The sequence below is a fragment of the Brachyhypopomus gauderio genome, chromosome 6 (assembly GCF_052324685.1).
Source record: "Brachyhypopomus gauderio isolate BG-103 chromosome 6, BGAUD_0.2, whole genome shotgun sequence".
NCBI classification, from domain to species: Eukaryota; Metazoa; Chordata; class Actinopteri; order Gymnotiformes; family Hypopomidae; genus Brachyhypopomus; species Brachyhypopomus gauderio.
Window position 1 is genome coordinate 5,673,848 of NC_135216.1, and position 22,127 is coordinate 5,695,974.

The 22,127-nt window shown below is 39.7% G+C and overlaps 1 protein-coding gene and 1 long non-coding RNA gene across 2 annotated transcripts; both read right to left on the reverse strand.

The window, feature by feature from the left end:
- Nucleotides 1-4,080: 4,080 nt before the first annotated feature.
- eif1 (eukaryotic translation initiation factor 1) lies at nucleotides 4,081-6,064 on the reverse strand. The gene is made up of 4 exons (XM_077008233.1): nucleotides 5,895-6,064; nucleotides 4,756-4,919; nucleotides 4,569-4,670; nucleotides 4,081-4,459 (listed from the first exon to the last, which is right to left on the reverse strand). Exons 1-4 carry the CDS (start codon nucleotides 5,923-5,925, stop codon nucleotides 4,415-4,417), a joined length of 342 nt encoding a protein of 113 aa, XP_076864348.1. The 5' UTR covers nucleotides 5,926-6,064; the 3' UTR covers nucleotides 4,081-4,414.
- A 10,635-nt stretch (nucleotides 6,065-16,699) lies between these two features.
- LOC143516187 (uncharacterized) lies at nucleotides 16,700-18,182 on the reverse strand. The gene is made up of 3 exons (XR_013131591.1): nucleotides 18,085-18,182; nucleotides 17,723-17,942; nucleotides 16,700-17,514 (listed from the first exon to the last, which is right to left on the reverse strand). It is a non-coding gene; the product is annotated as an uncharacterized LOC143516187 (long non-coding RNA).
- Between the last annotated feature and the right edge of the window lie 3,945 nt (nucleotides 18,183-22,127).

Below are 22,127 nucleotides of genomic sequence, written 5' to 3' on the forward strand. Positions count from 1 at the left end.
TCTAATCAAAGATATCTAGTGACTTTTAAGAGGGTGAATTCCTGCAGTATCTGCCACTAGACTTGGGCAGTGCAAGAGAGGTGAGCGGTACAGTGAGCACTCCCAGAATTCTGTTTGCTTCTCCGCATACTCGCTTTAGGTTAAATGGACTGGTAATGTATTTGTAAATGGTAAAATTGTGTGCATATGTTGGAGTGGTTAGTTAACCTCCCTCCAATTTCTGTGTGTTGTTTGCTGCTAGTGTTTATTAAAGCAGTGAACAGAAATTGTCTTCTGCACTGTGATGATACTTTTGCATGGCACTGTAGATAGATAAACTATAATGCAGTGTGTATTTAAGGTAATTAGTTTTCTTTGAAATATGGTTGTTGTATAACTCAAAACTGTGCTAAATTAGTCAGATGCTGACCTCAGTCATGAATAATGCATCTCCTCAACACTGACCTCAGATCAGTGTTATATAGGAAGAGCAAATCTGCACTGACATCAGATCAGTTCAGTCATAGTCTGACTCATCATAGAGACCAAGAGCAGTACACACCGCTTAGACTCCTGTTTACTTATGTTTACCCAAAATGTTTAGACTGGATTATGTACATCTCAACTCTGTGCATCATTTTCTGGACAAACAATTTTTGTTCAGTCACTATGTGTGCCCTTCTTTAAACATAACCTAATAAAACTACTGCACTCTGTAGAAATGTGTCCTGAAGCATGCCTTCTATATCATGTATCAAAGCATGATTTGTAGAAAATCATAGAATGCCTGTTCATCAGCAATACGCATGAAACTGAATGCTGCTATGCAGACTTTAAACAACCTCAGCTGGGATCTAGAAGAACGGATTTACTGTCTAGCATTGCGAAACTAATAATGCAGTTTGGAATGTTATTGTGTCATGGACCCTCTAAATTGATACTGATTTTTTGTTTGTTCAGTGTTTCCATCACAATTGTTCAGTTTATATTCACGTTAATGTATTGTGAATTATAGTGAATTATCATTATTTGTGTCTTAAAGATAAAAGCGCTTGTGTATTCTGCTTTTAAACGAGGGTTCAGATCCATTTTTCTGACCTTTAGCTTTCCTTCTCAAAGTTGAATAAAACATTTTAATGACATGCTATCAAGTGAATAGATATATACACTGCTCAAAAAAATAAAGGGAACATTCAAATAACACAGCCTAGATCTGAATGAATGAAATATTCTCATTGAATGCTTTGTTCTGTACAAAGTTGAATGTGCCGACAACAAAATCACACAAAAATCATCAATGGAAATCAAATTTATTAACCAATGGAGGCCTGGATTTGGAGCCACACACAAAATTAAAGTGGAAAAACACACTACAGGCTGATCCAACTTTGATGTAATGTCCTTAAAACAAGTCAAAATGAGGCTCAGTATTGTGTGTGGCCTCCACGTGCCTGTATGACCTCCTTACAACGCCTGGGCATGTTCCTGATGAGGTGGCGGATGGTCTCCTGAGGGATCTCCTCCCAGACCTGGACTAAAGCATCCGCCAACTCCTGGACAGTCTGTGGTGCAACGTGACGTTGGTGGATGGAGCAAGACATGATGTCCCAGATGTGCTCAATCGGATTCAGGTCTGGGGAACGGGCGGGCCAGTCCATAGCTTCAATGCCTTCATCTTGCAGGAACTGCTGACACACTCCAGCTACATGAGGCCTAGCATTGTCCTGCATTAGGAGGAACTCAGGGCCAACCGCACCAGCATATGGTCTCACAAGGGGTCTGAGGATCTCATCTCGGTACCTAATGGCAGTCAGGCTACCTCTGGTGAGCACATGGAGGGCTGTGCGGCCCTCCAAAGAAATGCCACCCCACACCATTACTGACCCACTGCCAAACCGGTCATGCTGAAGGATGTTGCAGGCAGCAGATCGCTCTTCACGTCGTCTCTAGACTCTGTCACGTCTGTCACATGTGCTCAGTGTGAACCTGCTTTCATCTGTGAAGAGCACAAGGCGCCAGTGGCGAATTTGCCAATTCTGGTGCTCTCTGGCAAATGCCAAGCGTCCTGCACGGTGTTGGGCTGTGAGCACAACCCCCATCTGTGGACGTCGGGCCCTCATACCATCCTCATGGAGTCGGTTTCTAACCGTTTGTGCAGACACATGCACATTTGTGGCCTGCTGGAGGTCATTTTGCAGGGCTCTGGCAGTGCTCTTCCTGTTCCTTCTTGCACAAGGGCGGAGGTAGCAGTCCTGCTGCTGAACCACTCCTTTATGGGGGGGGGGGGGGGGGGTGTTGCTAATTGCCTCTACCTGTTGTCTATTCCATTTGCACAACAGCAGGTGAAATTGATCTAACTGAACAGGTTGGTTTCACAGAAGTGTGGTTGACTTGGAGTTATATTGTGTTGTTTAAGTGTTCCCTTTATTTTTTTGAGCAGTGTATATATACACAATATACACACACACACACATACATAAATATACATATATAGGCTATATATATAGCCTATATATGTATATATACAAACACATTGTAAAAGCGATGATTTGATTTCACTTATTGTGCATGTTATTACACATACACCAAATTAAATTACATAGGACAGTGCAATTATATATTCAAGTGTAGATTACTTGTTTGATTTTTAAATGTCTGAAAGAAACGGTGAAGCAGCACAGATTGGATTGACCTCACTGTCTAGCGCCTTTCAAACTCAAGTCATTGTTTATCATGGTCATAAATCTTATCTGAGACTGCCGTCATCCACTCATTTATCAGTACAGCTCATGTGTCCCTTTTACACTGTTCAGGCTATTATTTCTAAGTGAACAAATAAGCTATTTCATTTATATTTACAGCATGGAGTAGACATTCTTATCCAGAGTGATTACGATGGTTGTCTGCGGTCACTAGAGTTTGCACGTGTATTTCATGAGCCATTTAAGTGTTTTCATTGGCAGTGCTTTCTAAATGAACACAATGTTTAAATGTTATGTCTGATGCAGTTTGCAAAATATGGTTTAGAGATTTGGGTGTAATCTCCAAACTGTGTAAACAGTTTTAAGAAATGTGAGTTCTACACAAGTTAGGCATTACCTTACCTTATTACTTATAGTACTTTGTATTTATAAATCAACCACAATAAACTACCACGAATGCTTTGATGCATTTTCATTTTGTGTTCTCTGCTTTTACCTTATGGACAGGAGACAAGTGTTGGACCTCTGTAGAAGCTTCACATTTTGCAGTTGCATGAATTATCAAAAGATATGCTAGAAGAAGCAACTTCAGCATTGCCACCTGAAACTTTGTGCTATAACCCTCAGAATTAAGTATGACATGCATCCCTCAGTCATCACCTGGATTTGAGTATCAACAATCAGGTGTTGACAAGCAACAAGATGCTTATATGCTGAAGCAGAATTCAGGATGCAAAAGAGCATACATTACACTATGAAAAGAGCTGCATAGTAAGAGGGAATATATATATAAATATATATATATATATATATATATATATATATACACACATACAAGATAATGGAAAAGCTAACAGTATAACCACAATTTATACTAAAAGTATATAAACACATGAAGATTCAAATGGCTAAATAGAAATCACAACAAACTAAGCTGACAAAGACCAAAGCGAAAAGTCACACATCTGCTGTTGGAGGTCACCTATTAGAACAATTTGTTCAATACTTTATAGTCTAAATCACCCAGACAAGCACCAATGTCATGAAGGACCTGAAGAACTCGACCTTTAATCACAATTGCAACACTACACAGCAAGTAATGGATATTTAGTTTATTCCAGTCCAAACAAAGTGGTATTACAAGTTTAGAAAATTGAAATTATGCATATTAAAAAAAAAAAAGAAGGAAAGAATAGATCAGAAGCAAAATATTAACGTTAAGGTGGGCTGGCCATGCTTGGTGCCCCAACAGCACCCCAATGTAACCCTGACGCAGGCTGGCCCACATCACAAAAGCAACTCCACTACGGTGGCGAATTAAAAACATAGGGAACCATGCTTGCAGTCAACCACTACCCTACTCCCTCCCCACCCAGCAACTTGAGGATTGTGCAAAATGTAGCATCTGAGGATTTTATTGAAACGTGTTGTACAAAACAAATACATGGAACTGTGCCTGACAGCACAACATCAACTAAAAGGGCAAGGGGTCATGGAGAGGGAGAACAAAGATCAGCATTCATCCTGCATCGCTTGTCTCAGTCTGTCCATGTTTTAACTGGACTGGGCCCTTTGATAAGGAAGCCGTACTGGTGAAGAGTCTCAAATCAGAAGCAATCATTGTTATTTTCAGCATTTGCTACATGGGGTGGGGGCTGCTCGGGGGAAGTGTGTGGGCAAAGGGGAGGCTGGGTTGAGTGTTGGGTCAGGGTGGGGGTGGGTCACAGAAGCTTCTAGAAACCGTGGACCTTGAGCTGTTCCTCTTTGGCCAGTTCAATCTGTTGGAAGAGAGATGTATTAAAAAGGATAAACGTTCTGAATTAACACTATTCGAGGACCAGCATTAATGTTTAAATGCAACTTGATAAACATCTGAAATCCACCTACATCAGTCAGGAACTGGCAGATATTTTTGCGCTGGTCACCCTGTAGTTGAATCACTTCACCATACTCGGGGTGCTCAATCACGGTCCCATTGCAGGCAAATTTCTGCAAATGTAAACAAAGGCTTTCGTTCCAAAACCTTCATTTTCATAATCTGCAAAAATGTGTAAATAAAGAGACAAACATTAACCTTCTTGAAGGCCTTGACTAGCTTCTTCTTATCATAGTCATCGGCAATGCCCTGAACAGTAGTCAGAGTCTTGCGGCCGTTCCGCTGTTGAATTCTTATGTGGATGTAGTCCTCAGTCCCAGCTGGGAGCCGATCATCACCCTTAGTTGCATCAGCAAAGGGGTCTGACATGAGAGAACAGGGGAGGCAGATGTAAACAATGAACGAACCAGAGGAGACGGTGAAGTCACGTGTTCTGGCCACGCCAAGCTAACCAAGCTAGGCAGCTAGCTACGTAGACATCCACTACATTGTTTAGAATCAAGGGCGAGTCGAGAACTTGACCAATTTAACCTCGGTAAACCACCTCGACACAACCCGAATAGGCGAGATCTTATTTTGGATTTCACAGTTACCGATCTAGCTCTCCGACGTCGCTAGTTGCCGCTACACACACTAAAAAAACTAGGATCATATTTCATAGCGATTGCGCAAAGGCAGTTAGCTAAATATAAGTTGTCAGAGGAGCCAGCTTCCATTTTGTGATGAGGCCGACAAGCGACACTGGGACTCGAGCGGTTTAAAGCGCTCACTAGCCAACAGCAGGCTACATCTACTTCGCTATTCGGCTATAAATAATTACTCGTAGCTTCGTCGTATGCGCATGTAACGAATTAGTTCAAAATACGATAAACGAACAAGCCGTGGATATCGCTAGCTAGGTAACAAAAACACAAAGTAACAATAGATGTCTAATTTCATGACCGCGTAATTATCCAATCGTTAAGCCTGTATTTTTAAAAAAGTAGCTAGCATAGATGCTAAAGGTCGAGGCCTCTCGCTTGCTAAACAACTTTCGATCGCTAGCGATCATAACAGTCCGAGACCCCAAATCACGAAGGGACCCTCGATCGAAAGAGATCTGTGGTTTACTTTTTTCGGCAAGTCAAATAGTAAGGGTACACCAACATAATAAAAACAACCCTGCCATTAAATAGCTGGCTACCATTCGCTAGCTAATTTTAAATAATCGCAGTTTTCCCCTCGCCCTTCCCCCACTCGCTCGTCGCTAGCTCGGTTAGCTCGTTTAGCTAGCTAGCCACAGCCAGAACAATGGTCAAATCGCTCGTTATCGACGAACTCGTCCGTGACAACCTTACCAAAAGTTTGGAGGTTCTGGATAGCGGACATACGATAAGATTCCCTTTCCTTTCGGATGATAACGGGTAGTCAAGCAGTTGGTTCTCTCCTGTGTAATTTGGTGGTGATCCTGAGCCTTCTCACCCGGCAGCTCCTGGCGCTTAACAAGCTGTACAAAATGGCGATTGCTTGTTTTAAACGTCGAAAACATCTCTTTATAGCTCCTCCTCGACACCGACACCGCACCGTCACGGTGACGCGGTCGACTCCGCCCGCGAATTACGCAACACTTACCGAAAATTATCAGAAGCGCTGAAAAAAATATTTTGGATTTAATAGACATAGCTTAGTTGGCGACCGTCAACTCATCAGAATAGCACACCCACACAATAACGTCAGGTGTTTTCCTATCAATGTTGTATCACAGATTAACCCGTTGATACTGTAGCACCTGTCATATGTAGCCTCGTTTTAATTTAATGTGAAAGTTTCTTCTTCTTTAACCATCTGTTTATTAGTATGACCTTATACTCATAAAGAGGAAACAAATCCACCTTTATCCAAAGCACCTCTCTAAACATAAGCCTTAACTGGCCTCCCGGGTGAATAAGGTCATACCCAGTCCATCTGACACCACATGCTCAGTAGCACCAGTTCCATATGGGCTTTACAATCTAGGCCACACAATAGGTCACACAACTACGCTGTTACACAGTCAGTTGCTTCCTAACCTGAAAAATACACATGAGCCTCCCCAACGACTCCCCAGGCCATACCCAGAAATACTTGCATTGTTAATACTCAGTAACGCCAGTTCCACATGGATTTTACCTAATACATCACAAAGCTTTCCACAACACTGTGTAACACAGACACATTCATTGAGAAGAGTGAGATTAAGGGGACCATTCATTATCAGAGTCATTTAAACATAGGGTGGGGCCGGGGTCATAGAATGAGGGCAATCAGAAACAGAAACAAAATTAACACGAATTGACACGATGAACAAGATGAAAATTTATACAATAAGGTGACATACAGTGACCAGGAAAGATCTGAGGGAAAATATAATGTATACACAACACAAAAACAAGCAACAAACAAGGAACAGGTGAAAGCAATAACAAAGAGAAGAGAACTGAGTGACTGGGTGTGATAAGTGAAACCAAAACAAACTAGCATATGGAGACAAAAACAAGGAAGTGAATGATAAGGAACTAGGGAGGTGCCAATTGTGACACATTGTGGATTCATACTGGTCTCCCAGGTTACAAGGTCATATCCAGCCTCAACTGGTAGTATTAATGCATGCTCAGTGTACTGGTTCCATTTGGATCTACCATATTAGACAATGACACAAAACAGGACTCACTTATCTACCCAAACCTCCATGTTCCTAAAACTCCCATTTCCCAGGGGCGCCAAAGGACCTTTGGGTCTTTCCTCCCAATAACTCCTTTTTAAAAAATGGCAGATGGCAGATGTGTTGTATGTTTTTTAATGTTAGTTTGCAGAGTTAATAAGGATTAACAGCATGTGTATTTTTTTTTTTTAAATTTCTGTTACATTGGACAATAAAATTTAACTTTCTCTTGGCTTCTCCTCGCTCCCACCGTGACATTCTCAACATAAAATAGGTGGTAATTAAAGTACTTTTAATGTGGAATTTGAATCTTTTTATTTAGAACTTAATTAAATTAATTATATATTCAGTGTTATTCACTTAGTCATTGCACTTAAAATTCATTCAAATGTAAAAAAAAGATGGATGGAAAGACAGACACAAAGTATATAAGGTATTGTTAAATATTTAAATTATGGATTATATTATGGAAATGTATACAGGGTGGACTTCTTATTAAATTATTATTTGGGTGCTTGAGATGCATAAGTTAGAGTCTGTGAACATTAAGCATACCAGATACAATATTAAAAGCAGAGCTGGAGTGGCTAATCGGGAGATTCAGGAGGACTCCCGATGGGCCGGCTCATGTCAATCACTAGTTTGGGCCGATTGGGAGGGAAAAATAATTTTGGGCCGGATTTGGGCATGAAACTCCCGGGCTGAAAAGGGGGCCCACTCCGACCCTGATTAAAAGCATTTAACATTTATTTATAAAAAACATGTTGACATTATTATTAAATTCTGCTCATTAATTCTGGTTATTATTGATTCCTAAGTGGTGTAACGTCATGGGCGTTGAGCAAAAAGTAGGCGGACGCATTCGTTGAGTAGAGTGAGATTTATTATGGGCAAATCCAAAACCAGAGTCATTCAGGGTCATATTGCCATGGCAATCAGACAAGGAACAAAAGCCATGACGAAGAGGTAAACAAAACCAACACCAGGTTGAAGAATTACAAGAATTACAAGACTTAACAATGCTAGTGGCCAAAGACAAACAATGAACCCTAACCAGGAAGACAAAACACATGGTTTAAATATAGGTCTAAACAAGGAACTAAACAAAACAGCTGGAAGCAATGATGAGAGGGTGGAGTTACAAATGACAGGTGTAGCATTAGAACAAATGGGAAAACCAAAACATAAGCACATGGAATACCAAAAGACACACAGAGGAGGGACTAAACAGAACATCACAACAGTACTGACAAATGGGGGTGGAGCCAGATGTGACAAGTGATGAAACAAGGTTCCAAATGTTTAGCTATAAAGAATATCTTTATTATCTTTTATTAATATTATCTCCCTAAAAAAGCCATACACTCTCTGTACATACAACTTTAGTAATGCTATTCAATATTCAATAGGGATGGTGACTCAACAGTTAAAGGCTTTAGCCCTTTTACTACAATCCCATCACCACTCTGTGTCACTTGATTTTCACTCTGGTTAGTTAGCCCCTCAATGCTAAAGAGAAAATGGTATCACGGCTTGGCTGTATTTAAATTGTTGGTGCTTGTTCTGTCTGTGAAGCTGACTAAAGAAGCATTTAGGCTAGGAGACTCCAGTAAGTTGAACACGGTACACTGCTGAAGCACATTATTATACTAATACCTTAGATGTTTTGCCATATTAGGTGTATAGTCTCTTTTTAAGCAAGTCAACATTCCACACACATTGCACTTTGTAATTTAGTTTTTTCTCACAAAATGTAGGCAAACTTTTGAGTGCTTCCAGCGGTCCATCCTCAGCTATTCCTATAGAGGAACGTATGACCACAAATCTACATGATAATGTTTTACATGATGGTCCAGGCAGATAGGTGACTTCTTATACACATATTTTTGCATGAAACATGGTGCTATATTTGAAGCATATGTGTTGGTAATAACCAATAAGTTTTTGTAACAGATACTTGGTTCTTGGTGTTTTGGAACTTGTTCTGAACTGGAAACAGGTTTCGATACCCAACCCTAAATGTGGAATTACAAATTGTAATAACACTGTAATTAGATTGTTATTACATCATATAACTATACAATGCATAATTACATTGTTATTGAAATGCAATTAAAATGTGTGTATATAAATGTACAGATGTAAATCTAGTACATAATTAACATTAGGTTCTACAAGATTTGTTAAGGCAGAAAAAGCCTGTTGCAAAGTTAAATGTTTAGATTATTCTATAAAATAAACCGAGTTTAACTAACAACTCAATAGGATAACTAATTAACCATTTAGTCATTAGTCCTGAGCAGAGCCAGCATGCCCTATATACTCACTACGCATGCTGTGTAGGGCTCCAACCAACAGACTATGCCTATATGCCTATGTCTGCCTATGTCTGCCTCCCTGAGGAGAGTCCATCATCAGACCAGGCACTATGTTAAATAAGTTCCTGTAGAAGTTAGCTGGCCTCTCTCTCTCTCTCTCTCTCTCTCTATATATATATATATATATATATATATATAGAGAGAGAGAGAGAGAGAGAGAGAGAGAGAGAGGCCAGCTAACTTCTACAGGAACTTATTTAACATAGTGCCTGGTCTGATGATGGACTCTCCTCAGGACTCTCCTTGTGTGCACAAGCACTATGTACTATCACTACTTGTTATATATATATATATATATATATATATATATATATATATATTACAATCTAAATCTAAATATATATATGGTGACGAAAGCATTTCTTTCAAACACAGACGTTTATTTAACAAGTAGTGATAGTACATAGTGCTTGTGCACACAAGGCACAAGGAACAACGATGAGCAACACATACAACACAGAAGCACACTTAAATACACATATGCACATATGCTAACTTAAATACACATATGCACATATGCTAACTTAAATACACATATGAGACAAGACAAGTGTGTAATGCACACACATGGACTAGCACTTAGGCTAACAAACACATACGGCATGTCCCAGTTGCATACTACACACTAATGCACTAACGAGACTCTGACACAGTTCCAATCTTTAAATCTAGACTTAAGACTCACCTGATTAGTCAAGCCTTCACCTAAAATTCCCCTTGTAAGGTGTAGGGGCTTGGGGGCCCCCAGACGTTGAGATTTCTGGTGATCTGAGATGTTGATGCTGTCATCCAGCTGTGTCTTGGCATCACTCTATTTGTGACTATGACTTGACTGGAAAGCAATGTCTCAGTGAGCCCTCATGCCTGTGGTCACCTCTGAACCCCTCCCTTTAGTTATGCTGCTATAGATTAGTCTGCCGGAGCCACATGCTGATCACTGGCACGTGAGCTACGTACATTTAAATCAACGGTGGTTTAAATTCATGTCCACTCAGTCTGTATTATCTATCTTCTTGCATGGCTCTACCCAAGACGATTGGATACAGGCACCTGCAAGCACCTGGGGGATGGTCTGGCTGCCGGTGGATGTGCTGATACCGGGGTTCACCTGGGGAGTAACACTGCAGTCGGAGCCTACAATACCAGCATCACTGCTCCGACACGGAATGAAAGCCTGGCATTCATCAACAGACATTTACAGTGACAATATCAAAACCCAGAACTTTCAATTCTACCTTTTACCTAGTCTGATTGTGTGAATTATGTGTGACTTGTGTATTTGTGTGTTAACGGGCCGCCCAATGGAGGATGGGTTCCCTTTTGAGTCTTGGTTCTCCCGAGGTTTCTTCCTATTCCCCACCATCATAGGGAGTTTTTCCTCGCCACTGTCGCCTTTGGCTTGCTCATTAGGGTTCTGGACCCATAGTATTGTTAACCTTGTAAACCCTGTAAAGCTGCTTTGCGACAACTTGAGTTGTTAAAAGCGCTATACAAATAAACTTTGATTTGATTTGATTTGATAATGCTAGGTATATATTATACAGTGATCTTAACAGGGTTGGCAGGTTAGTACACTAAATATTAATGTACTACTCTGTTTCGTGTTAACAGAAAATGGTGAAGCATTGCTATGTCTTTGAAAGCTACAACATGATAGGGATTTATTCTTTAAATAAAAAATGAAAATGAATGATACCTATATGATCTGATTTCACAATTTCCCCCTCCTCCACCTGTGAGTCATTTTGTTTTGTTAGCCATGTGCATTTCTCTGTTCCGCATCATGTTTTGTAACCTTTCCCCTCGTTATCATATTCAGGTGTTTTGTGGTTAGTATGGGGTATTTATACCCTGTGTGTGACGGGTAGGGTGAGCGAAAATAAATGGAAGCGATCACGCCAAGTCTCAGGGAAAAAGGATGGTTTAATATGTAAAGTGCGCAAACCAAAACCAGTGAACTGATCCGAATTAAGGATATAATAACCAGCGGTCAACTGGTACAAAGACAAGACTAATATAGATGAACAAACGACCCTCAGGTGAGACGGATCGCGGGCTCCGCCCACCTGAGGGATGAACACAACACCACACCCACAGGACAAGCTGCTGCTGTAGACGGAGGCGACCAGTAGGGGGCTCATTATCGTATGTTCCTTGTACAGCCCCGTCTACTACGGTTTGTGCTTGTTTGTTCTTTGTAATCAGTATGTCTCTTCATGTTGGTTATGTTCATGTTTCTGACTCCTTTACGGACCTGACCCACACCTGTCTATTCGACCCTGATTATGGAATGCCCTTTACTAAATCTCTCTCTCTCAGAGATTGTGTCTCTTCGCTCCCCAATGTTACATATAATATTTGTATATAATAATATCAGAACAAGTTTAAAATATATTACATTTAAACTGGCAATTAACCTAAATGAATAAATGCTAATATTCTACCTTATTTACAAATACAGATAAATTAAATTTAGGTGCCATCAGTTGGCTTATATTAGCATGCATTTCAAAAAAATTTCTTACTAAAATATAAACTATTTGTTATGCTTGTTAATTATTGCAGTTGAAAAAAAAATCCAAATTGTACAATGTGCATTTATACACACACTGACTGGACTGCAGCCGTCACTGGTGAACAGCTTTAGGTTTTCTGCCATTTTTTCTACATTTTCCAGACACGAGTTTGCTCCTCCTTTTCTGTTTGTATTGCCTTATGGGACAATAGTGTCCATTCAAACCATAATAAAAAATTTACCAGCTCTAAGTATGCATATTGAATTTTTGAATATACTCAAGTTTGACATGGCATACTAAATACTCAAAAATAAATTAGTATTAGTAAATAGTATGCAGTTGGGAAGCACCAACATACATACACCAACGTGCATGCATACTACACATGACAGCCTGAGGGAGGAGTCAGGGGCGGGTCATGACAAATACCATGATATTTATATGTAACATGATATTTACAACATAGATGTTCATTTATTTTCAAATAGGAGTGTATTATACAAAAATATTATGTATGTTATTCATTTGTATAGAACATCCCCCCCCCGAAAAAACAAACAAACAAACAAACAAAAAAAAAACATTCACTTTAACTAATGAAAAAATTAAGTAAAGGAAATTAATGGTCAGTGTTACCAGAATGTTCTGAAAGCAAAATCTGAATATCTTGTCTTTAAAATTGGACCTCATTGTAGGCCCACTGTTCCTATCCTCTTTTTTTTTTCATTTAGACCACCAGATGGCGATATTGTATTAAATTTTTTTTGTGTTCACCAAGGTTTGCAAATAGAATAATTATAACAGCAGTGTAGATGGTCGCATTTGGTTAATGACAGATGCTTTTATTTAACTATCAGCTACTCATTTATTTATTAAGCAATTTTTTTATTAGCTACCATTATTTTCAGGTATTTTGTTCTTGCAAACATCTAAACCACAAATCAGAGGTTGTAATTTCAAATTCAAACATCCAAAAAATTTAGATTTACATTTATACATGTTCTTTTCTGGAGGAACTTACAATAGTGCTTTTTGAAATTGGTCTTTTACATCTTGTGATAATATCTTTGGTCAGTAGATGGCAGTGAATGACATAAAGAACTCATCAAATCAATGGTGCCCGCCCTGGTGCTAAAAAAAGCACTAATGCGCTAAAGGGGGCTAATCAATTTCAAAATGAATGTTAATCTGTCCACTGATTCAGCACTAATATACCTCCCCCTTTTTTGTATTTAGCACTCCAAAATATAAAAAGGAATTGTTTTATTCTCATATTGAAAATATAATTTTCTTGATACTCTAGCATCAAACTGCAAATCTAGCTAAATTTGTATAATTAAATATTCTATGATCATTAAATTTATATATTTTTTTGATAGTATTTTTGATATTGTTTTGCTGTATGAGCATTAATTTGTACAGACTATCCTTTACTAGACAAACACGGTAAACATAAACTGCTGTGAAAACCTACTACCTCTTTGCAGTGTTGATAGTAATAACAGTTCTCCTTCCATAGAGTAGAGTAGTTGTACCTAATAAGGTACATGGGTGTGTCCTTCACTAACTGATCATTTTAGTTCCTTTCTTCTCTTATCCTATAGCATTAGTGAACCTAGGTGACCTGACCCCAGGTACACTGGGTTCTGCTTCAACATCTGGATCCTCTCCAACATCACTGTGAAATCAGGCACTGTGGGCACCACACTCAGAGGAAGAAGGGGATGAATGCACAATATCTCCATGGTCAGAACAGGAACGTCAGTGGGTGCTGTGCACCTGGGGCCATACAAACAAGCCTCCAAAAAAGCAGGACTTGTAAAACCTTCCCTTATCTTTCTGTGTTTAAAAAAGTAATGTACAAGTTCGGTTCATTTTCATTTCTGCTTTTGCTGGTTAAGTGTAGCAACAGCTGCAAATGTGCTGCCTTCAAAGATACTAAAAGTCATTTCCATGGAATTATTCATTCTGAAGAGTCAATCAGAATATGACTGATACATTAAACCCGAATATGACTGATACATTAAACCAGAATATGACTGATACATTAAACCCGAATATGACTGATACATTAAACCAGAATATGTATGATGCATTAAATCAGAATATGTCTGATACATTCAATCAGAATATGTCTGATACGTTCAGTTAATTCAATAAATGATACTATCTGTGTGTTGTCACATTAAACACATTTGTGGTTGTACAGCAAATTGAAGTAACCACATTAACGCTCTTATATACCTTAACTGTTTTTGCTTTGCATAAATTAGCAACAGTTTGTACTACTTGATTGCTCAAATATTGGCTGCAATATTTTTTACTGGATTTACTTTTATAGTTCTGTTTCTGATCAGTGGAGTCTTTAATGTGCGTGTCATTCATCTAATGTATGAAAATGACCGACTTGCATTTCAAACACACTCATACCGTCGCCAAATTCCACAGCAGGTTCCTGCCTGTCCAGATTTTTTTTGGGGGGGGGGGGGGGTTGCTGACAGATATATTGGCTGAGTGCATTCCAGTGGAAGATTAGCACTGACCTCTTAGCTCTGAGATCTCTAATCTGCACTGTGCCATTTTGCATTCCAGTCTCACTCATTTGATTAAAGTCGTCTACTAGTATCCCTGCACGCGGCAACTTTCTACAATAGTGAATACTGGAGGTAAAACTTCATGTGGCCTTCAGATTAGCTCAAGAACTGTAATGGGTTTCCATGGTCGAGCAACTGCATTCAAGCCATACATCACCAAGTGCAATGCAAACGTCGGATGCAGTGATGTAAAGTACACCGCCACTGGACTGTAAAGCACTGGAGACACGTTTTGTGGAGTGACGAATCACGCTTCTCCATCCTGCAATTTGATGGACGAGTCTGGGTTTGGCGGTTGCCAGGAGAACGGTACTTGTCTGACTGCATCGTGCCAAGTGTAAAGTTTGGTGGAGGTGGGATTATGGTGTGGGGTTGTTTTTCAGGAGCTGGGCTTGGTGCCTTAGTTCCAGTGAAAGGAAATATGAATGCTTCAGCATACCAAGACATTTTGGACAATTCCATGCTCCCAACTTTGTGGGAACAGTTTGGCACTGGCCCCTTCCACTTCCAACACGACTATGCACCAGTGCACAAAGCAAGAGTCTGGTGTGGATGAACTTGACTAGCCTGCACCTCAACCTGATAGAACACCTTTGGGATGAATTAGACCGGAGACTGAGAGCCAGGCCTTCTCATCCAACATCAGTATGTGACTTCACAAATGTGCTTCTGGACGAGTGGTCAAAAATCCCCATAAGCACACTTCTAAACCTTGTGGACAGCCTTCCCAGAAGAGTTGAAGCTGTTCTAGGTGTAAAGGGTGGACCAAAGTCATATTGAACCCTATGGATTAGGAATGGGATGTCACTTAAGCTCATATGTGAGTCAAGGAAGGTGAGCAAATACTTTTGGCAATATAGCATATCTCATGCCTTCGGTACTCACAGTCTTGAGACGTTTACTACTGATACTGTAAAATACTGCAGAAGGACTAATGCCCCATTATTAAATAACCTTAGGTAGAGATTTCATTCCTTAACCCAAATTACTGAAATGTTTCTGCTGTTTTGCTGTAATGTGTAATGTGAGAATGCATTCAGTAAGAGGTCAACAGCATGTGAAGTGTGAACTGTACCTCAGATGAGTGTGAGTGTGAGGGTGGGGCCACTGAGCTGGGAACCCCAGGCTTGGCTGTGCATGAGACATGAGGGTGTCAAACAAAACACCCCGAGGAAGCCTGTGACATCCCACACTGAGATCAGTGCAAATGAGTCAGGAGGGGTAAAGAACACACCTGTCACACTGGTCTCAGTGCAGATACCTGCAAAAACTCTGTGATTCAGTGGCACCTTTACAGACCACAGACATGCAGAGAGAGATCACATCTGTCTTTTCACTTAGCCAAGCTTCACTAACCCCTTTCAATGTAATTTAACTGTCATAGGGACATCAGAATGTGCATTCCTTTATCAAGGACTAAAACAAACCTTTAACATAATTATCAATATATCGATAAAGGTGTTCTGGGTGAATTTAAATCCAAAAATGTGAATTGAAGTTAAATTGCTAAAATCCTGTGAATGATCTGTCAAATTACAGATTAAAATGTTTTGTATGAGCACAGGACAGTATTATGTGGAAAATTAAAATTGTCAAATAAAAATAGACTACCATTACTCAAAAAGCCATACAGCCAGATGTGACCCAATAATTACTGCTTTTCAGTCTGTTTGCAGTAAAAGTGACATGTGAAAATTAGTTACTTCACCTTGTGTCTGTGCCTGCACCTTGCTTTTTCAGAACGCCTAACAGCTAAGCTAACCAAAATGAACTCAAATCAAGTGGTGTTGTGGTAGCGTGTAGCTAGCCAAACTGCACCCAGATGAGCTAATCTATTTACTAATATGCCATGGTGGAATCAGTGATGACAGTATATTCGTTAGCCTGCTTTGCCTTTATTACTGTCAGCAAGGCAATCAACTTTATTACTACTAAATGAAAAACACTGTTTCCCAGAGCTGCAACAGGTTGGCTGATTTTCAGAATTTTGGCACGTTTAACACGCATGCTTTTTGTGTGTGGCATGCATTTTATGGAAAGCAATGTTGCCAAAGATATGTGGTTACAAAAAGACAAAAAAAAAAAAATTCATCATCAAACACATGACCATTCAACATTTTAACATTTTTGATTAATGTAGAGTATTTTTCCATGAACAGGAGAATGTGACCGTGTGAAAATGAGAATGGAACAGTAGACAGAGGGTGGGAGAGAAAGGCTGAGAGGAGAGACCAGGTCTTAGCTTGTAAAGGTTACAGCCACGGATGCCAAGGGGCGTTCCAAAGTAAGACCTGAAGTCGAAAACGATTTGATCTAATCTGGTTGGGCTGCCCAAGTAGAGATTTTGTGTGGGAAAACCCTTGTCATTCTAATCTCTTTTTAATGCCAATCCAAATCTGATATGCATTTATTTAATTATGGGTTCTCTCAACTTCAGCTTGTGTCTATATGACCAAATTGCAGCCGTGTTGACATTCTCAATAACAATCTCCCTCTCATGGTCTATTCTTAAATGAATAATACAATATGGTCACAGTTCTATGGCTCTTCGACCATGGTAGTCATGTGACTGAGTACACACGCTTGCAGACAAAGCAGATTGGGACCCAGAACATTAGCGTAATGCAGGCTTGAAACCAGACAGGTACAATACAGGTGAGTCCAAAGAGAAAACAGATTAAGTGCATAGGCCAGCTGGGGAGAGGTGAAATCATTCAGCATTTGAGAGATCCTGATCAGTAGTTTCCTGGTGGTGCGAAGCTGAGTCTTGTGTATTAAGACTTAGAGGGCTGCAAGACACAGGCACAATAACACTTTATCATTTTACACTTCTATCCAAAGCTTGAATATACATGGAGCACAGCACTAGGGTTAATGGCTTGCTGTTTTGATTGGTTTATGTAGCTTTTGCACGCTATATTTGAATTTCAACTAGAAAATTGTAGAAGTGTAGAAAGTGTAGAAATAAAGTTGAGGGCGTTTAGGTCTGAGCCTCACCTCTCAGGCAGAAGGACATGCCCCCTCACACACAAGCAGCCACACGTTAAGCCAGTTCACAAATTGGTGGAGGGGGGGGGTACAGTCACAACATTCTTGGCCCCACTAAAGCCCCCCTAAATGAGGCATGGCATGAGACACATCATCTTCAAAAATTTTCCAATCAGGCATAAAGGCAGTTTTGTATTCTACAAGGTTTATGCTTCCATCCAGACCTCACCTGTTAAAGGGAACATTTATGATGATAATCTGAACAATATTCACAAGAAAACTATAGCATGATATAATATAATAATTCTTGTATATGACTCTTGATGCAAGTTGCGAAACATGCAGTCATAATCTTAAAGCTGATTACTAACCTACTTTCCTGTAAAGCCACTCCAGTTTTAAATAATAGGACACTGATATTAATGTAAAAAAAGAGAATGTTGACAGCAAACCAGGCAGTGCAGAAGGCCTGAATGGAGTGAATGACTGATTGAGGTGAGAGGGCAGCTAAGAAAAAGTGCTTTCAGTGCAATAGTTGAGCAATTGTCACACCCATATATGAGGAATGAAGAATGTTTTCACTGGTGGCCTCGATTATTGCTTTGCTAAGACACTATTTCCAGTCAGACACCCGTTCTCATTACACAGAAGATCAGGAGCAACCGGGCAACGTTTCAGAGTCCCAGTTCTCTGAAGATCACCAAACACCAGGGGCTCTACTAGTGCTCAGACAGCCCAACATTAACAGGGAAAAAATGAATATTTTATTCATTTTTACTCTCACTATGATGGTGTAGGAGGATATGTGAGGGTATGTGACCATGCATTTGTGAGTGCATGCATGAGTTCGTGCACAAGGGTGGGTGAGGGAATTTGTAGGTGTGTGAGTTTACATATTACTGTTTACATATTAGATCATAAACAATGAGGTACATGTCATGGTATTATTATTATTTTTATTATTATTATTATTATAAATAACCCACTCTAAATAAATAGTTGTGCCACAATTAACAACGGCATAACTGCAGTCTTGGAGTGATTAAAAAGTAAAGAGAATTTTTCCATACAAGCTTGTTTGACAGTTATAGGATAGGGCAGGTCTTTATATGTCATCTTTGCCTTTGCTACAGTTTTTTTTAAATATATAGCCTAATTATGACTAAATACTCAACCATACTGACAAATTGCACAACCGACACTGCCAATTATAGTTCAGAATAACTGAACATCCTGTCTAATTTGTGTAACATACAAAATGTAACAAACTTTTTTTTCACTGGCATGAGATCACACACTGTTGTCTTAGCGTAGTCCAGTTCAACTGATAACACACTGTTGTTTTACCATAATCCAGTTTAACTGATGACATAATGTTGTTTTGCTGGAGTCCAGTTTAACTGATCACACACTGATGTCTTACGATAGTCCAGTTTAACTAATCATACACGGATGTTTTACTGTAGTCTAGTTTAACTGATCACACACTGATGTATCACTATAGTCCAGTTCAACTGATGACAAAATGCCCTTTTACTGCAGTGCAGTTTAACTGATCACACACTGTTGTTTTACCATAGTCAAGTTTAACTGATGACATAATGCCGTTTTACTGGAGTCCAGTTTAACTGATCACACACTGATGTCTTACTCTGATCTAGTCTAACTGATCACACACTGTTGTTTTTCTGTAGTCTAGTTTAACTGATCACACACTGTTGTCTTGGTGTAGTCCAGTTTAACTGATCACACACTGTTGTTTTACTGTAGTCCAGTTTAACTGATCACACACTGTTGTCTTGGTGTAGTCCAGTTTAACGGATCACACACTGTTGTTTTACTGTAGTCTAGTTTAACTGAAAAGGTGCAGGTTAGAGTGATTTTCTCTCCCACAATTGGTGTTCATCAAACAAGCACACATGTTCTTTTATACCAACTTCCACAGATTTTGGCTGTAGGTTTGGGGTCCAACCAAAAGTGATACTGTGACTAGTGAGTGAGAGATCATACCTCATCAGTGGAAAAACTTTGTATCTTCAAACGTTTAATGAAGCCAAGTGATTCCGAGGGCAGATAAAAGAAAAAGAAAAACAAATTATCTGGAACTTCATTCCCTGTCTTACATTTTTTAAATGTATTTTTTTATGTGCATATGTGTGCCTTTGTGTGTAAACTGTGTAAATATATTTGTATGTGTACATGTTATAACTATATAGGTGTAACTAGTTTCATATTAAATACAAGAGTATTTTTCCACATCATTTGTTTTGTGCTTGCTAAGAACAGAAAGCACAGGGGAAGGATTTATGTTGCATTAAAATCAGTTCACGCTCTCATACTTGAACAACAGGTTAGTTGTAGGTTAGTTTTAGCTTGTTTTCTGGGTGTGTCACAGTAATGGAGTCCTGAAGGCACAGACACTCTCACTTTTCTGGTCCTCCCCCACCCCTGTGCCTCATTTTAGCCTGCGGTGTTCCCCAAAGCATCTGGACTGGTGACAAATAGACCCTGCTGCAACCTGCAGTGCATTAATCCTCAACTGTTGAAAATAAGCAGAAAGTTCCAGTTTACTGATATGTTCACACCTTGAAGACAAGCCATGCAAAAGTATTACGACTGTTCACACAACGCTGACAAAGCACAATAATACTTTTTAATAAGATGGAAACAAAAGCTGTGAAATAGTGTTAAATAATAGTAACAGCACAATATTTCTTCAGAGCCTTTAAAATGCACAGGATGGCCATCTACAACCTGAGAAGCTGTCAAGTGGAACAAATGGCTTGTTCACACCATTAATATGTGCTTCATATCTAGATTATGCCTGGATTTTCTTTGGCCAGCTTCTGTTTACAATTTTATTTAAAGTGCATCCCCAACGCGACTAGATGAGATTCAGTTTTTCTTCAGCACATAAAAAGCAAAGCAGGAAACACACTGTTTGCTTTCTGAAACCGACAGGTTATTATCAGTGCAAAATAATCTATATCAGACAACAAAGTGTTTTGAGGCAGGAGGCTGTGTTCGCCACCTAACCTGTGTTCTGCAGTAGATGTATTTCTGGTTGCACACTTGTATGTGGATACTCAGGTCAGGGTACGTCTCTGATCGCCTCCGAACGTGTTTCTGAGTGATCGTAGTTCAACTTGGCTGTGTTTACAGCTGCCATTTCTTGCAGCCAAGGGAAATCTGAAAGTGATCCAATCACCAAAAATGCATGTAAATGCAAGAGGTAAACAGGCTTTTACAGTAATCCAACCACTGTTCCTTTAATCTGATTGTCAGGGCTTTACTCAAATCCTTTAATCTTTAATGTGTGTAATAAATAGGTATAATAATTAGGATAAAATTATTAGACCTATCACTGTTAGTCATGACCACCAGTTAAACACAATAATGTTGGCTATTAGAGTGCAGGCCTTTTTCACTTTAATGTAATAAACCTCAAAAATAAGTGCCTCTTTCATCTGTTCCTGCTCATGTCTTGTTATGTTGTATGCTAATGTTCTGTATATTATATGTGTTCTGCATTGCATGTCCAACAATGCCTTTTATGTACTTATACTTATAATGCCTTTTATGCTTATTATTGTCAGCATCTTTGATTTTTGAAAAGCGCTATACAATACAATTTATCATTATTATTATAATTAAAAAATCTATTACAGAAGTCAAAACGGACTTAAAAACTGAAGAAGAAAATACTCCAGTAAACACACATGCACACACTCACACTCACGCATACACACACACACACACACACACACACACACACACACACACTCACAAGCTCCTGACAATCACCACGCTCAACCACTCCCTTGCTGCAAATCACCTACATAGTTAATTCCCTTCAGCTTTTCCCAGTCTTGCCTTCTCCCTGTGTGAACCCCACTGGTTTCCAGTGCTTTGCATTGTAGCCTGCAACAGACTCCTCATCTAGCTGCTTCCTAAATGACACAATTGTCTTTGTTCATGCCTTTTTCCCCTGTAGTGCCCATCTTATTCGATATTCACTACAAACTTCCTGTAACGGCGCTGATGAGGGAGCAAGGGGTGAGGGGTGAGGGGTGAGGGGTGAGGGGTGATGGGGAATGTTGGGTAGTTTTTATTATCAGTCTTAAAGATATTAATGCAACAAACAAAAAAGGCTGATGATGCAGTAGAACAAACTATTTGTAGCCTCTATAGAAGACAAGTCAGCGTGTGTGTGTGTGTGTGTGTGTGTGTGTGAGGCAGTGGGTGGGAGAGTGTGTGTGTGTATGTGTGGCAGTGGGTCTAAGAGTGGGTGGGAGAGTGTGTGTGTGTGTATGTGTGCGGCAGTGGGTGTGAGAGTGAGTGTGGGTCAAAGAGGGGTGGGAGAGGGTGTGTGTGTGTGTGTTTGTATGGCAGTGGGTCTAAGAGGGGTGGGAGA

Bases quoted from the DNA above. Each gene is read 5' to 3' on its own strand.
- eif1 (XM_077008233.1), bottom strand. From the start codon at position 5,925: ATGTCCGCTATCCAGAACCTCCAAACTTTTG. The intron at 4,920-5,894 runs GTAAGGTTGTCA...CTCTCATGTCAG, and splicing joins CCAGAACCTCCAAACTTTTG to ACCCCTTTGCTGATGCAACT. The intron at 4,460-4,568 runs GTAGGTGGATTT...CTCTTCCAACAG, and splicing joins TCTGCCAGTTCCTGACTGAT to ATTGAACTGGCCAAAGAGGA.